General features: G+C 36.2%; 1 protein-coding gene across 1 annotated transcript in view; it reads left to right on the forward strand.

Annotated features, from left to right (window-relative positions):
* The window catches only part of si:ch211-186j3.6 (neural-cadherin), a 265,014-nt gene that overhangs the window by 233,290 nt on the left and 12,905 nt on the right, over nucleotides 1-18,819 (forward strand). Inside the window, exons 29-31 of the mRNA XM_017458309.3 lie at nucleotides 2,718-2,982; nucleotides 7,149-7,329; nucleotides 10,822-11,066. Of these exons, the coding sequence (XP_017313798.1) occupies nucleotides 2,718-2,982; nucleotides 7,149-7,329; nucleotides 10,822-11,066 (691 nt within the window). The remainder of the gene's footprint in view (nucleotides 1-2,717; nucleotides 2,983-7,148; nucleotides 7,330-10,821; nucleotides 11,067-18,819) is intronic.

Raw genomic sequence — 18,819 nt, forward strand, 5'->3', positions numbered from 1 at the left:
GCAACCTTTTTTTTTTCTTTTTTCATATCAAATAAGATGCACAGCATCAAATTTCAACATGCTTCTGATGTACAACCCAGTGGTTTCATTAAGGTTTATTCACCTATGTTCCTCAGTACACAGAAGCTAAAGAAGTAATAGAGAAATTCTGTTGGTGTGTTCAAAGGCATACTGGGTCTCAGTGGGAACGTCTGAGATCAGCCCTGAACCACCCAAGGCAAGAAACCAAGAGTACTTTGCTAAATCTTTACTTGGTGGGAAAATTGTGGACCTTTGAAGCGTGCACTCTTAAGGAGAGCGTATGCCTGCTAAGGGCTATATATACTGTGTATTTATAATAGAAAACCTTGACGTTAAACCTCACTTTATGTAAACAGAGCCCAGAAGGCTGACAAATGCTTGTGTGTGCAAACAAGTTAAGGAAAGTGAGAATATGTGTACATTTCATGAAGGTCATCCTTGTTAATGTTTTTTATTATTGTTATTATTATTATTATTATTATTATTATTATTATTATTATTATTATTATTATTATTATTATTATTATTATTATTATTATTAATTTTTTATTTATTTATTTATTTTTAATTATTATTATTGAAATGTTTAATTCTTATTAGTTTGCTTTATTTTAATTTGTGAAAACCTCAATGTTTCCTGGCTTGGCTGTTTCATTTAGCTCTGGTGCTCATATCATAACAAAGAACTAGCATTTTTAATGCAGGAGGATAAATTAAGCACTCTGGGACTTGTGTGGAAGGCTTCAGAAAATGAAATGAATGGTTAGTTGCACATATGGAGAGCTTGCGCACTCATATGCATGCGCACACTATCACCTACTTTTCTCCTGTTAGCATATTACACATCTGAAATTCTCTGAACCGTATTTCTGAACTTTATGTCCTTACTATTCATACTATTTCTGAACAGCGTTATTGTGTTCATTCTTATTCTTTCTTATTCAGTCATTTATTCTTAACCCACAGAGAATGTAATATTAATAATATTAAGACAGGCTGGTTTGATTGTTTCAGAAACTGCTGAACTCCTGAAATTTTCACACACAGCAATCTCTAAAGTACACAGAATGGTAGGAAAAAACAAAAGAAATTAAGTGAGCAGCCATTCTGTGTGAAGAAAGTTCTTGTTAATGAGAGTGGTCGAAGGAGAATGATTAGACTGCTTTGCGCTGAAAGGAAATCTACAGTAATGCAAACAACCGGTCTTTGCAACTGTGGTGAGCAGAAAATCATCTCAGAATGCACAATGCACCAAAACTTTAGACAGATGAACTACAACAGCATAAGACCACATCGGGTTCCACTCCTCTCAGCCAAGCACAGGAATCTGATGCTACAATGGGCACAGGCTCCCTGAAACTTTGCAGCTGAAAAGTGTAAAAAGAACAGGCTGTCTATCTTCAACTGACCAGTTTTGCTGAACCTGTGCCCACTGTAACATTCATTTGTTTCTATATTCTGAGAATAAATTCTCAGGTTCTCGATGAGCTGCATTTATGAAACTTGAAATCTTTATTTAGAAGGATATTACCGAAAAAGTTCCCATAATGTTGATGATGAGTTGGATTCATGATAGTTTTAATACTGAAAAAAAAACAAGTATATTAAACATAAGTATATTACATATACATGTATATTAAACATGTACATGTATATTTAATTATTAGGATATTATTGATTAAACAATAAATAAACTTTAATTTACCTTATTACCAAAGTATTACCATACTCCCAACTTATCTGTAAGTCTGTATATTTGTGTGTGTGTGTGTGTGTGTGTGTGTGTGTGTGTGTGTGTGTGTGTGTGTGTGTGTGTGTGTGTGTGTGTGTGTGTGTGTTTCCTTTTTGTTGTTGTTATACAAGTAAATGCAAAGACAATTTTTGTATTTTTTTTTTCCTTTTCACCATTCTATATTTTGTTTTGTTTTTTCCTTTTCAACATGGGCTATGTGTATTTAAATGGTTCATTAAAACTGTGATATTTTTAAACTATCACATTTCAAAGCATAACATCCCTACTGCAGTTAGTGAGGTAAGGTCCTTTGGTACCATATAATCTTCCTGTAAAATAAATACATTTGCAGAGTATTACATGGACTACTCTACTAAATGTTAACATGAATTTAAAGAACAGTGTTTTATTTTATAAATTGCAGGAGTACTTTAGAGTTCTTAATTTGCTTCATTTTCAGTGTTGTAGTGCAAGATTCTCTTAAGCATGTCTATCATGTTCACAGCCCAGCTATAGTATAAATACTCATTTTTAAAAACAAACATGGACTTAAATGTAGAATATCCAGCAGAGATTGTGGTTTGCAGTTTGAGAAGGCAACACCAGCCTAAATTGACAGTGTATTGAATTCCCTTGTCCCAGAGTTTCCAATTAAAGGGGTGGTATGTTTAATTCCGTCAGTGTGTGGCAGGGCTTTATCAGATCCCTTCTTTGCCTGATTATAACGTCTGCCATGGCTTCCTGGTGCAATATGTGCTAAGCCTCTTCCTTCATCTCTTCTGTCTGTTCCCCTCTGTCTCTTTCATCACATCTTTCTCTGTTCATCACCAACCAAGGCTTCTTATCAGTATAACGCTCTCTGACCTGAACTGTTTATTTCTTGCTTTCCCTGAATATAACAGCGGATATGCTTATGAGAAAAGCTTTAAATTGTTTAACATTTCATATTTTTTATATTTCGCAGATATTTCAGGGCTTGTTAGCTGTCTTTTACAACCTTGGAGATGGAGACTTCAACCTGACAATGCTCTCTCACCGCCTGGATAACGGCGAGTGGCACGAAGTTCACTTGGAGCGCCACGATAATGAGATGACTCTGCGTGTAGACGGCGGCGGTGGACGAAGAGAGGTCACAGGGTCACCTGGACGCAGCCGGGAGATCATAATTGACCCCTCCTTGGTCATGCTGGGAAACTCGTTTCCAACTGGACACAACAAAAGCTTCCAAGGTAAATAATATATGAATATAAAAAATATATATATAATGCTTGGTGAAAAAACAGTTCTGAGTATCTATGACTGTGTTGTGTTGCCGAATTGCATTTAATTCCACAAAATATTGACCTGCTGTTACAACAGCTTAAATCTATTTTTATTAAGGACTTAACTGGCCATTTTACATCCTAATGGGACTCTAATTGAATACTTTCTGAAAGGAAGGACCACCTGGAGGGTTATCTTTTTAGCTTTTTACTATATGGCCAAAAGTTTGTGGACACCGTTGTCTTCCCCAAACGTTTGCCACACACTTGGAAGGACACTTTTGTATAGAATGTATTTGTCATGCTGAAAGAAGTTTGGTTCTCTTGGCTTTAGTGAAAGGAAACTGTAATAATTCAACATACAATGTCCCTGTGCACAAATTGAGGTCCATACATTCTAAAATCTAGAATTCCCAGAATGGCGGAGGTTATTATAACAGCAAAAGGGGGACTACATCTGGAATGGGATGTTCAAAAAGCACATACAGGATGAGTGTGATGGTCAGGTGTACACAGACCTTCAGCCATTTAGTGTGTATGGTGTGTGCCTAAAAGTTCCTAATCAAACTAATCAAGATCTAGGCCTTTGCCAGTTAGATTTAGATTCATAACTTAGATTTATTTTCTGATCTTTTCTGGGTTATTTTAACACACAAATGTCTCAACTAAATAATCCGTAAAGATCCCCTTTGTATGCTAACAGTGTAAATTAAAGTTAACCTATTAATCCAATTGAACCAAAATGTAAATCTTATTCTAAAATAGTATTTTATATAAAAATCCCCATTAAATCCTGGTTTAAGTTTTACTTAAATTGCATTGCTCTAAGTATTATTACCTTACACTCAGATTTAAATTTCATTTTTATCCTGCACAAATCTGAGGTGATTTAAATTTCTGAAATGCCTGCAATCATCAGAGAGAGAAAAGCAAAGATAGATTTAAGATTTTCTGTCAATGTTGAAGAAAAATAAGTATTAATAATGATTAATCTCAGGAGTAACACTGATGGTATGTTCTTGTCTACGCTGGCAAATCCATCATGAGCTATCAGAATGAATCACAGGTAAAGATTTTAATCACAGGTTTGTTTTAATCACTGATTTGTTAAACCAGGTTTAAAATTCACTGTTGTAACTGAAGTCAAATTAAACAAATCCTCAAATGGCACCAAAATCCCCGATAAGTTTCAACTTGGTTTAATAAAATCCTTAATGATGCAACTCATCCTTAAGGCTGTTAAAATAAGCCTATTCCTTTTGTAACCAAAATCCTTTTGATTAGGATTGTTATTATGCAGTAGGGTTTAAATTTTTGAGTACAAATTTTATTTAATCAGAAATCAGACTATTATTATCCTCTCATAACAACTAATGGATGATGTTGACTCGGTTATGTCTTTTCTAAAATAATTAGGAATAATAAATCATAACACAATCAATAAGAACAAAGGTTTTTTTTTTTTTTTTACTTCTATTGGCAAAGAATTGGGTCATCTTTCCTGAGAAATATCATTTCACTAAATTGTGTTATTTTCAGTTCTCCGTAGAGAGTAATTTTCTTTTGTTATTACAGTTTACCAGTTAAATGGATGGGACACGTATAAGGTTGGAGTGTTTCCAATTTGCACATTCATAGGATTATGAATTTTTAATTAGGATTAATATATTGGGACTTTTGCATCCTGCTCTGATGTGTAATGAGTTTATTATACATTAAGAAAAAAAACATGTCTAGGCTGACCAAAGAAAAAATCTCGATCTTACATCTTTAAAACTTCAAAACATGATACATTCTGTGTATATACTGTTTATTTTTTTTTTTGTTGTAGTTAATTTCTCATTATAAATGTGCAAATTAACAAGACATGACTACATTAGCAGTGTCTTTTATAAGTTATATTAATGCTGTCAAATACTGTATACACAATGGTAAAGATTTTAATCACAGGTTTGTTTTAATCACTGATTTGTTAAACCAGGTTTAAAATTCACTGTTGTAACTGAAGTCAAATTAAACAAATCCTCAAATAGCACCAAAATTTTATTTTAATCAGAACTATTAATTTAAATTTAAATTTATTTTAATCAAACTTTTATTATCGTCTCTTAACAACTAATGTCTGTTGACTCATTTAGGTATTTTCTAAAGAAAAATAGAAATAATGAAGCATAAAACAATCAATCTTCAAATCTTTTTTTTCTTCTTCTAATTGCAAAGACTGAGGTAATCTTTTCTGTGAAATATAATTTCACTAAAATGTATTGTTTTCTTAAAACTGCTGAAGTGAAAACAGTCCTTGGTACTGGGCAATTTCCTCTGGTCTGAACTGGAGCAAAATCATAACATATTATGAATTCATACTTTAATCCTTCTCTCCTGACTGATTACACTCTATTGTATTAGCAGTGATGAAAGATTTATTAGTGATGATTAATTTATAATAGGCTTAAATGCAACTTCAGTGTAAGAGCAGATGTGTGGACTTACTGAGCACCTGGCATGAAACAGATAAGATTAGGAAGGATGAAATTACTTATGACATGAAGGATTGAGGGGAATGAAAGGATGACAGCCTCAGGCAGAAACAGGGGCAATATCTGTCTGTTAAGTGGACATTAATAGTTTCTCTCTCAAAATCAGAGGGTGATGTAGGTTGTTTTTTTCTGTTTTTTTTAATTTTTTTAATTAATGCAAGAATGTTGAGGAGAATGAGGAGGCATGTTGGATTTTTTCTCCATGATTGTTTTTCATGGTGATGACTCACCAAACATATTTATATAGTTTATATATTTATATTGTATAGTCAAGTTTATTACAGATTACATTGTCCAACACATGGTTCAGTCATGGCATCATACCATAACCTTGTATCTGCTACATCACATGATCATAAAATATCTGATCCTACAATTTATCATAAAGATGGTCTCAGTACTGTCTAGTATAATAAGCAGATGCGATGCTCAACACACACACACACACACACACACACACACACACACACACACACACACACACACATACAGTGGAAAGAAAAAGTATGTGAACCTTTTGGAATTTCATGGTTTTCTGAATAAATTGGTCATAAAATGTGATCTGATCTTCATCTAAGTCAAGAGTATTGACAAATATAATGTGTCTAAAATAATAACACAAAAAAAATTCTGATCCCTCATGTCTTTATTGAGAACAACCAAAAAAAACTCATAGTGCTTGTGGAAAAAGTATGTGAACCCTTGAGTTAATGACCTCAAAAAAGCTAATTGGAGTCTCGTTCAGAAAATGAGTTTGGAGGGGTGGACTACAGCTACTTTGACTGATAAAAACCCCTCATACTTTTGGAGTTTGCTCTGCACAAGAAGCACATGCTTATGTAAGTCATGCCTCGCCAAAAAGAGCTTTCAGAGGATCTATGACCAAGAATTGTTGATTTACATAAAGCTGGCAAGGGTTACAAAGTGATTTCAAAGACTTTAGAAATTCACCAGTCTACAGTTTGGCAAACATTCGACAAATGGAGACACTTTGGGACTGTTGCTACTCTACCAAGAAGTGGACGCCCAGTCAAAATGACACCAAGAGCACAACGAAGACTCATCAATGAGGTAAAGAAACAACCCCGAATGACAGCCAAAGATTTGAAGGCATCATTGGAACTGGCTAACGTCTCTGTTCATGAGTCTACAACCAGTTATTAATTGTAAGGGTTCACTTACTTTTTATTTTCACTTACTGTTATTTTAGGCACATTATATTTGTCAGTACTCTTGACTTAGATGAAGATCAGATCACATTTTATGACAAATTTATTCAGAAAACCATGAAATTCCAAAAGGTTCACATACTTTTTCTTGCCACTGTATTTTAAAAGTATGATATATTTTTAAAGAATGGGAAAAACAATCTCATACTAAGTTACTTTATCTATTTTTTTATTCTTGATAATTTCCCAACTAATAATTTGTAGTTGTTTTTTTGCTCAGGAGTGTGTGAGATTTTGGCCGTGGTTTTGAAATGAATTCTGAAAGAAGGTGCTGTAATTGTTTGAATGTTGAGTCTCAGCTAGCATCTGTCAAGATCACTGACTTGAACTAGTGTTGAATCTCAGCTTTTCCCTGCATCTGTTTCAGGCTGCATGCGCGACTTGAGGCTAAACGGCCGCTCCATGCCTTTGGACGCTCAGCCCAAAGATGGTGTGTTAGTGCTTAGCACTGTGGGAGTGACGCTGGGCTGCTCCTCAGACTCCTGCAGGAGGAATCAGTGTAGCCCTCCATTCACCTGTGTCGACCTGTGGAGGATCCACGAGTGCAGGTACAAAATATGTGCACTCACACGCACACACACTCATACTCATTCACTTGTGTACATGTGTTTGTCATGGTGTGGTAACACTGTCATTCATTTTACTGCAAAGATCCCCTTACAGGGATGGGTGGAGCTAGGACAGACCAGTGAAAATAGTTAGAAGTGCTTATTTTTACATTTATGACATTTGGCAGAAGCCCTTATCTCTTATCTCATTTATAGATAATAGCAGTTGAGGGTTAAGGGCCTTGCTCAAGGACGCAGCAGTGGGATTTGAACTCACAACCTTCCGACAGGAGTCATCAATAGTGTCTGCTACCATTCCCAATCCTATGATCACACAAGCAAGCAAGCAACAAATTATTCTCTTGCTAGTGTGTAGTGACCCACGTTTTTTTTTTTTTTTTTGGTTCAGATAAAAAAGGTAGTAACTACATATCACCTAATTACGCACAAATTAAATAATGCACTAATCATTGTGAAAATTAGATGTTCAATTTACATGTTAACTGATAAGCTTTGTAATAGCTTCGTTGCCAGATTAGCAATGCAGGCTAAATATACTAGCTATACACGCTCAATAGAGGCACTAATTATCTCTTCTGAGGTTTATTTTCCTCCATAATGTCTCTAAAGATATTTAATTAAAACTGTGTTTGACAGGATAAGATAAATCCACGGTTATAAGGTTTTTCTTCCATTTTCTCGAGCAAATGGAAACTAATTGCAGGTAAGAATCTAAGTTTGTGAGTGGGTACCAGAAGGAATATTGGACCCCACACACCATCAGATTCGCAGAGGAATCGTTCCAAACAATGGATTTGTCGCTTTACTCTCTCCTACCTAATTTGCAAAGAATTGAGAAAATCTGAATTCAATTGTTCAATTGTACTTTCTGTTTCCTCTGTGATTAAAATCACAGCTCCATGACATGCTTTTACTGTACAGCACAAAAAATAAATGGTCAGCCGGTGCTTTGTACAATGGAAAGTTCAATTTCATCGCTGCATCCATCTATAGACCCTGAATTGAAGCTCTCCCATGGTTGTATTTACTGTTAACGATAATCTTGCATTGAAAAAGTTTACACCACACCACAACCCTCCAGAGAACTCCTACCTTTATTATTTTTATTTTAGCATGTTTGCCTCGAATATCCAGGGTTGGGGGTTTTGATTCCCACTTCCTCCCTGTGTGTGTGGAGTTTGCATGTTCTCCCCGTGCTTCGGGGGTTTCCTCCAGGTACTCTGGTTTCCTCTTCCAGTCCAAAGACATGCGATGTAGGCTGATAGACATCTCTAAATTGTCCATAGTGTGTGAATGTGTATGTGACACCCCGTCCAGGGTGTCGCCTGCCTTGTAAATGGTAAATGGTCTGCACTTATATAGCGCATTTATCCAAAGCGCTTTACACTGTGTCTCTTTCACCCATTCACACACACACACACACACACACACACATATACACACACACACACACCAATAGTAGCAGAGCTGCCATGGAAGGGGCTAACTTGCTATCGGGAGCAACTTGGGGTTCAGTGTCTTGCCCAAGGACACTTCAGCATGTGGAGACATGTGGGCCGGGAATCAAACCGCCAACCCTACGATTAGTCAACAACCTGCAACATGAGTCACAGTCGCCCCTTGTGCCCCGAGTCCCCTGGGATAGGCTCCAGGCTCCCTGCTATCCTGTGTAGGATACGTGATACAGAAAATGGATGAATTGATGGATACGTTTATTTCTATAATATGCGACAGGAAATGGACACAGATACTCAACCAAGGTACGGATAGTTCCCCATTGGGAATGCACTCTCTAGTGGAAAAGCCCTAAAAGGCATGTATTCACTTTGCATCCTCTTCCTGCATATCTTTCTTTCTGTCTTCTCTCTCTCTCTCTCTCTCTCTCTCTCTCGCTCTCTCTCTCTCTCTCTCTCTCTCTCTCTCTCTCTCTCTCTCTCTCTCTCTCTGTCTGTCACACACACACACACTCACAGAGACTCACAGACATGAGGTGGGGGCTTTGGATGCTCTGGGGCTGTCTGTAAACCTGCCAGTATCAAGCTGTGAAGACCTCACCATGCTCTTTCTCCTGTTACTTAGAGTTAAACAGTGTGTGTTTGTGTGTGGTCTGTGTAGGTGGGTGCTTGTGTATTCATATGTGTCTGCAGTGCATGTGTGTTTGAGGGGGCTAGAAGGGGGCCATTTTCTTATCTGCTAGAATTCCTTTTTTTCCTTATTCTCCCACTTATCAGCTCAGCGGGGGCTGCAGTCCAGCAAGGAGCAATTCATGCACATAGTGTGTGTGTGTGTGTGTGTGTGTGTGTGTGTGTGTGTGTGTGTGTGTGCACATGTCTGTAGATGTGTGTTTTAAAGAGGCAGAAGCATAACAGTATTTAACCATGTGTTCAATAGAAATCTTTTCACATTTTCACTGCTCCATCTGCTTCATAGAGATTATACGAGTGTGTTTGAGCGTTCCATATCTGGAGATCCAGTACAGTCTGAGAATTAGACACAGCAAGAAGATTTATAGAGTCTTTTGCTTTGGCTTATCGTTATAATTTATATGCAAATCATGACATTGTATATGTTTATAGATAGAATTTTACTGAATACATCTGTTATTTTCTTTAAGATCCCACTTTGTAAGGAATAAAACATGACAGGGCATAACGTTATAGGGAAATAATCAACAACGGGGGGGTGATGTGATGAGGACCGATATGAAGCGAAGTTATGGTTACCTCTGCGAAGTTGATCGTTTTGTTTTGTTGATAGTTATTTTATTCCTTTCATACCACAAGAGTTTGCCAACAATGTGTTGTATTTTTTTATCGATACAGTTATGTTTAATGTTGTGGAATGTCAATGAAGTTCCTGTTATCACGTTAGGGCTTTATAAAGAGTTCCCTCACAAGGCTCTCTTTTTTTCTCTCTCTCTTAAAGTTAATTTTGTGTTGAGGATTACCAAGAAATCACAAAACCCTCCTGTGTCGAAAAAATGAAAGTTACAGCTGTACCTCTGACTGTTACAAAGAGCTGACACTAGAGATGCCGTGTAAAAATTCTAAATAAACTTCTCCTCACAGAAAACTTCACCATTTCAACAATTATATGTTTAAAAAAAAATAGTGTATGTGGAGTATCCACAATCCCTTTTTTAAGTTGTTACTATAGAAACAAAACATGTTAGAATGAATACATAAATAGAAACCTGTTATTTGACCGCCAGCACTACTTTTGGAGCTGCTGAGAAAATTAATCGACACCTTCTGACTAATCTGATCCAAGAATTCAACCGTGCAGTAGTTTAATCAAATAATGAGACATATTATTTGGTAAATTCAAAAATTATTTCCGTAAACAGAGATTTACATCTGATTCACGTAAACATATACAACTTTTCATCCTTATACCCTCTACTGTACAGTACTGATAATTAATTGCATAATCCCCTCTCCATCTGTGCATTTTTGTCTCTCCTAATCCCAGGTGTCCGCCGGGTCACATGGTCAAGGCCAACGCTACAGGCAAATTCTGCGTGTACACCCTGTGTGCCAGCCGGCCGTGCCATCGGGGTACCTGCGTGGCCCAATCGCCCTCCAAATTCACGTGCGAGTGCCCAGAGGGCTACAGGGGGCGCCACTGCGAGGTCACACTGGCCATTTATCATGATGATGTGGGTCTGAGTTTCAGATCACTCTTTGCCATATGCATCTGCTTCATGGCACTGCTAGGTATGTCCATCATGTCCTGTTTGAACTTTTCTGCTCTCTTTGCCTCTGAATCTCTCTATATATATGTGTGTATCAATCTCACTCTCTCACTCTCTCTCTGTCTCGCTCTCTCTCTCTCTCTCTCCCCCTTTTCTCTCTTGCTCGCTCGTTACGGGAGACACTGAAAGCACAAAGACATACACAAAAGTAAACTCAGGCTGATCCAACACTGCTCAGAATTACGCGTTACCTGCCGGTTCGACCCGCCTCTTCTCCATCCACAGATGACGCTCAACCACACCCCCACCTCCACAATTGCATATGCAGAGTTCATAACATTACAGTGCAAAATAAACACTGAAATGAGATGTCTGGTAAACTTAATCATTCCCGGACACGTGGGCCAGCACCAAAATTTCTTGGCGGACTCTATAGGGCATGTATAAACTGCTGGTCTCCTGGGATTTTCACACACTACAGTTGGTAGAGTTTACATCGAATAGTGCGAGAAACTAAAACTGTTGAGTGAGCGACAGTTCTGTGGGTGAAAACACCTTATAAGAGAAGTCAAAGGAAAATGGCTAGATTGGTTTGGTTTGAGGTGCTAAGAAGGATATAGTAATCACTCTTTACAACTGTGGTGAGCAGAAAAGCATCTCAGCATGCACAAAACATCTAACCTTGAGGTGGATGGGCTCCAACAGCAAAAGACCACATTGGGTTCCACTCCTGTCAGCCGAGTACAGGAATGAGGATATTATGGGTACAGGCTCACCTAAACTGGACAGTTGAAGATTAGGAAATAAATCACCTGTTTTTTTTTTTTAATTCTCCAGTTTGGGTGAGTCTGTGGCCATGATAGCAGGGTTTTTTAAAAGCATACTGTACATAATCAATAATGATGTAATCTTGTGTAGTCGTGATTCATGTGTGATATATAATATATATTAATGTGCATCAGTTAGAATTAAAATCTCAGGACTTCATAATTAAGCTTCTAAATCAAATAACAGCCATGCAATATAATCTGAGTATATATGTGCGAATGTAGCCTGTGGCTTCACGTCATGCTTACTGTTTGTGAGCATTATGTGTAGGATATGTTTGACTTTCATATCTTGATAGTAGTTTTTATTGTTGAGAGTGTTTGCTATAGCACCTGTGAAAGATAAGACAGGTTATATGTCAAGTTATATTCACTTCATGTAATAAGCAATAGGAGGTCTTTTTGGTGCTTTAACTCTTTTCAGTCCAAGCCATACTGTGAGCATTTCATAATCTATTTTGTATATAGTTGTTCAAAAAGTGGAGGCTTTATTTACTGACATACCCAAATATTTAGATGTAATCAATGCATGATCATGTGTTTCAGCTAGGGATGCATCAATACCGTTTTTCACACTAAGTACCAGTACCGATACCAAAATGAGAAGAGCGTATTTTGTTTCAGCTCAGAATGGAGAAGAGCGTATTTTGTTTCAGCTCAGAAAGCACGTCCGTACCTGTAAGAAAAAAAAAAAGTTAGTTTCATTGATTTTAATGTGTCAGAATCCCTCGTCCTCAAGGATTGATCGTGACTGATTGTCAAGAGCTGTTATTTGCACTCAACTATAGTTGTCTGACATTTTTATTCACACCTAGCTTGCATTTGTTGCAAGCAGTGAACACTTCATGCTTTACAAATTACATTTAAGATTGTTATAGCATTGACCTGAATAGCACCTTGACTCACATAGAAATGTAGACCGTACTCGTTACTTCTTCATTCTTGTTGTTTTCTGATCAAAGATCTGTTTCACCCAGCATACCGATATAAGCCGAAAACAAACTAAAATAATCGTTTTCCTTCAATCACAGATTAGCCTCATGGCATCATTGTTATGACCTTGATGTTCACAGCTGCAACAGCTTTTAGAAGTGTTAATTACTTAATTTGTAGGCGTACAATGTGCTGTTTACTAATGCTGGGGTAGAAATGAAGATCAATGAACTGCAGTTTTGGAAAGAATTTCAATTGTCTGGACCTTTCCCTACGAAAAAAAAAAACAACCCTTCTGTCTAGGTTTTTGCCTGCTGTCCTGTTTGTCTCCTTGAATCCGATGAATGGAATGCAGTTGCTCTATTGACATTTTGCACAAATAGTCCATCTTTCTTTGTTTTTTATTTCTCCCAGGGACTTTAATTGGTTTAGTATGCTGTGCTCGTGTTCTTGACTCTTCTTTCACCTCTGCTTGGCTACAGAGCTAAAGAAAATTTGAATGAATAACTCAGTGTAGAATTTTATTTCCATTTTTTATTATTATTGTTTATAGGTTAAAAAAAAGACTGATGAAAAATTAAGCAAACTGACTGATGCTGTCAATAAGAGTAATGTAGAAGAGTCTGTATATATATAAAATATACATTTTAAGTCATAATACATAAATAATACATAATACATAAATCTTCACCATCCCATCTTTTATAGACATTTATTCAACAAATCATAGCTGTTTCCATCCATGGGGATCATAGTTAAAATTTATATTTTACAGGCATTTCATCCAAGGCAGCCTAAATTTGAGACAGGCTCAGCAATCCAAACAGCAGAGTTCAGAAGTCTTGCTCAAGGTCAACAGTGACTCCCTGGGGTTTGAACTCACAACATTTTGATCACTCGCTCCGAACCTTAACTTTTCAGCTCCCACTACTCAGAGTAGTAAGTGTGTTAAACTTAAACTGGCCTGTGAGGTGTGTTAGAGGTGTGTCCTTGGTGATATTGTCTTGTGCATTATCAGCTCTCTTTTGTGTGTCTTTATTATGTGGCCCTTGGCACTCTGGAAGGATTTGAGTGGTGATAAGTGAGGATTTATTCAATTTGGATTTACTGCAGTGTTGTGTGAGCAATGGAGTGAAGGGGTGAGATCAAATACACTAGTTCCAGGAAGAAGCATGCAGACTATTATTGCAAGCTTTGATTGTATATGGGTCAAGGTCATGACATTTGTGTGTGTGTGTGTGTGTGTGTGTGTGTGTGTGTGTGTATCCATTAACTAATCCTAAAAAATGAAGAATTAACTATTATTTTTAATTTTTAAAAATGCTTCAATACAATCATTACTTAGAATGGAACCGTTACTTTTTGAATTTAAATAATTTACTATGTAGCATAACCATAGTTAGAGTAGATTAGTTTTTAAAAATCTGAGATTCATAGGACAACAATTTATTAAACAGTTTGGCTTAAAACTTATTGTGGTATTCTTTTTTTAAAGAATAAAAGTAAATAAAAGTGTTAAAGCAATACAATAGTTAAGAACAATGTCAAGTGAGCTTGTTTTAGCTGGTTGGTGTAAGCAAAATTTTTACTTAAAAATGTATGACATCCAGAAAATAAAATGTAAAAAATTTTTAGCATACTTTTGTTTTTAATAACTTTATTAGAAAATAAATAATCATTGATGTTCATGCACACTTTTCATTTCTATAAATAGATATTGATTTAAAAAATTTTTTTAAATGATTAATGAGTGTTTTAAGTGAAAAAATATATTTCATGTTTATTTATAGGTAAATCATATGACGTTTGAGTTATTATCCAAAATATTTTTGTTTTAATTTTTAAAAATGTAATTAACATTTTTTTCACTCTTTTACAACTTTGCCACTGACCCATACTCTTTCAAAAATCAAAGCATTAAAGGTATCTTTTAATAAAGGTACTTTTCCATGTGGTATAATGCATATAGTTTGTATCTTTATACATATGGTTGGAGCATAATGACCATTGAATTAGCGCTGTGCTCTAGAGCCTAATTAAAGCTACACCACATTCACAATCCCAGGTAAAAGATACAAACTAAACATACAAAACAAAAAAAAGGTACCCTTGATATACCACCCTAGCATTGGTACTTTATTCACTAAGTTATCAAAAAGTGCTGTTTAATTGTTTAATAGTATTGCATTCTTACAAAGGGCATTAACTATGTATCTATTCAATAGATTCTCTACATGCATGATCGTTTGAATGAGCTTGGTTCCGTGATTTACAAAAGACCCTAATGAATGGTACAGAATTTCCAGAGAAGCCTCCTGCTGATTTAATCCTGCAGTGTACACTTAGTTACCTGCTGCATTTTTCTGTTCAAAGAACTCATGCATGGAAGATTATCCTGTGGTGTAGGGCAATTAAAGTCTTTTAGAATAAGTACGTGGTCCAAGGCCACGTGCTGTCCATGAGTTGTGTGGTGATTAAAGGATCTTGCTGACTAATAAGGCAGTGTGCAGTGTGAAATGGAGTTGAAGAAAGAGTTAGATTGGAAGTCGCTGCTACTGTACTTACTACTGTCTGCATATCTGTTGCTATAAAGCAGTGATGCTGAAACCCATGGTGTAAAATGCAGGACATAATCATAAGATATTCTTTTATCAGCTTTCAAGCATAGCATGGCTTTTGTCCGGGACGATGGTAATTTTCTGGAAGGAAAGTGTTTAATTTTAATTTACAAAGGAATGGTACAGACACTGCATGCTTCAGATTTCAAATGAACAGGTGAATTATGGTGGTGGTGGCAGCATTGTGTTGAATTACCATTCAACTCTTGGATATTTCTCTGACTAAGCGTCTCTTTACCCGGTCACTGACATTTGGTGGATGGCCTCCTTTAGGCAGTTAGGATTATGCCATATTCTTTGTATTTTTCAATGGACTTCATGTTACAAAACAAGCTTATGCAAAGCACTGTATTAGCAGTGATTTGAGGTAGCTAACAGTCTCTAATATATTTAGTTAATCTGACCCTACTTGTAGCAGTAACTGTATCAGGGCTTTCTAATCTCTACCTTTGTGACTAGAATAACAGGGGTGAATTCATCAGGGATTGTACTTTTGAAAAGAACAGCTCAAAAAAGCTACACTGTCTAGCTTGAAGCTCAGAACAGATTGGTTTAAACTCACCTCTCTTCCATAAACTAGCAGTAATTATTCCACCCACTGAAGTGGCTATACAGATGACCTCCCCATGAAATATAATTGAACATGAAAGACAACCAGCAGAATAAATCTACTGGTGTTGTGCATACTGTGAGATGGATGGAACTGACGAATTTAATTTGTTGAATCTGAATAAGTGACATTGAAGTCACAATAATATCTTGTGCCTATAGACAGCAAGTGTCTGTATGAGTTCCTTATATATAGCACAGGAAAGAAGGAAGAAAGGAGGAAGGAAATGCCACATTAACAGTATTTTTTTTGTCTTTCTAATTTCTCAGTCTTTTCAGATCTTCTATTCTCTTCAGTCATTCCATTACACAAAATGTGTTGTTTTCATAAAACATATTAAATTTGGGTCTGTGACATTGCGTGCATCATTCTGATGTTAGAAAACAGCATTGTATGCCAAGCGGAAGCTTTATTTGAAACGTGAATCATTATAAGATTTTCCATCTTCGCTGGAGCCATGCTTCTTGGTCCTTAAAAGTGCACAGCACTGTTTATGATGTTCATTTGAGAGAGCTGTGGAGAAAGAAATCAGAAAAGGCTAAAAGTAAAAGGATTATGTGTGTGTGTGGAATAGCCATTACTTTTGAGCTGTAGTGTTTTTACAGGCCTGTACAACTGGACAGGAATATCTTACAGTTTTGACGTTGTGGGGCCATTTGATTGATCTCCTTTCTTTTTTTATTTTTTATTTAAAGAGTCAGACGTTTTCCCCTTGGTTACTGAGGTTAAGGTTAGGTTTAGGTGTAGCAATGTATCAATTAACAGCATTAATAATTATGTCAATGGAAGGTCCTCACAAGTATAGTAAAATGTGTACGTGCCCATGGAAAAAAAAAAGAGGGGGGTGGGGCGTGTTGTGCTACAAATGACAATGACATGACATGAAAACATTGGACGTTTTTATATCTATGATAACAAACCAGAAATGGAAATTTGTTCCGCTGTCGCCAGCAAGACATGTGACAGTAAAGAAGAGAATCTGGATCGGAGTTATGCTAATTTCTTCAGTGTGTGTTTCAGTTTGTGTCATGTTTATTCCAATGAACTGTCATTTGTGTCACCTGCTTCTTCAACTTGTAGCAACAAGACATCTGAAAGGATACACCATATGTTTTCAGCTGTCAAAAGAAAGGTAGAATATGAACTGGTGTGCAGTGGCAATATTTCATAGACACCAACGTGTGTGTATGTGGATAAGTGTACTTCATTATTATACATACTGTATAATAATGAAGTACACTATATACATAAGTATCATTCTCAGGGATTGGTACTTTTCCTGACTATAATTACAAATTAATTTTTATACTTGTACCTATTTTTTTTTTTTTTTTTTAACTATATATACAGTTGCAATCAAAATTCATTCAAACCCCATTGCAAATCAGGTTTATTGTCAAAATTTGAGATTGTCAAAATACATTGAGATGAAATTATTTTTGCACATTAAATTCATATTCTTTCTTATAGGGCATGTTTGATTTAGTTTACCTAGGGTTAGTGTTAGTTAATACATGATCTCATAAACATGTACTAATGTGGTCATTATTCACACATGAATTCATAAAGCTCACATTGTGCAGTAGTTAAGGTTAATTATTCATTAGTTTGTGATTAGTACATGCTTTAACTCGTCATTAGTTCATATTTTAGTATTCACTGAGGTATTAGTGCACATTATTCACGTACTGTTATTGTAAAGTATTATGGCAATATTTAATTAAGCTAGAATTTGACTTGCCTAACCAGGTTATGTTACCTACTGGAATTGATGCTAATCAAACCAGGCATTAGCAAATAAAACAGGCTAACTTAGTTAAATATAGCCAGTTAATTTCGCAATTCAAATTAGTGAAACTCACCCGAGCATGCTTTTTTGAATTAGATGGAGTTCATGCCTTCTAGGGAGGCACAGGAGATGCCTCATTTTATATATGAGTATTTGCATAGTCAAGCAAAGCATACTGAAGAATTTAACTGAGGTAGGGCCAGGGGCGCTCATCTTCAGGCAGTCTGGTGACTTGTCAATATTCAAATTTGCATGGATAGCTGCAGCATTGACTGTATTGTGTGGCATGAGAAGGTTATGGCCAGTCGCAAATTGGCAGCATTCCAGATTTATCCCGAGTTTTTTTTTTTTTTTTCCTACAGTGATTAACTTTATTGGGTGCTAAACTGAAATATATGAATGCTAAACTGAAGCCATTCTAATGGTGTGTGGTGTATATGCCAAACTAATACTTAATTATAGTAACGAAGTACAACTACTCAAGTATTGTCCACCCCTTCCCTAAATCTGGAGGATTTTAGAGCAGGTTTTACAGCCTGAAATAAACCAAATGACTGGTGTTACTAGATATTTAATAAGGATTTATAACATTTACCTGATTGTTAAGGTTTTTTATTCATCATATTTTGTGCTGGCTAGTGGGCTGGATGCTATCTAGTTTGCTGTTAGTACAACCAAAGTAGTATATTTTAGCACAAACCACTGGCATACTTTCTGAAAGATACCTAGCGAAAGTGAAGTGTCACTAATGACACTAATAAGTCTAAATAGACTGTCATGTCATACTTTGTATATAATGTATTTTCTACTGTGTATCACAATACCCTTTTTTTTTTTTTTTTTTTAGCTTGCATAGCATGAAAAATAATACAGGAACATTACGACAGTATTTTAGTTTCTAGTTCAAAGATCTTTGGACTGGAACATGATGGTTTTTCCAAACACTGTATATTACAGGCCTACTGTAGAACACAGTTCCCAGACGTCCATTTACATAA

The sequence above is a fragment of the Ictalurus punctatus genome, chromosome 27 (genome assembly GCF_001660625.3).
Source record: "Ictalurus punctatus breed USDA103 chromosome 27, Coco_2.0, whole genome shotgun sequence".
Taxonomy (NCBI): Eukaryota; Metazoa; Chordata; class Actinopteri; order Siluriformes; family Ictaluridae; genus Ictalurus; species Ictalurus punctatus.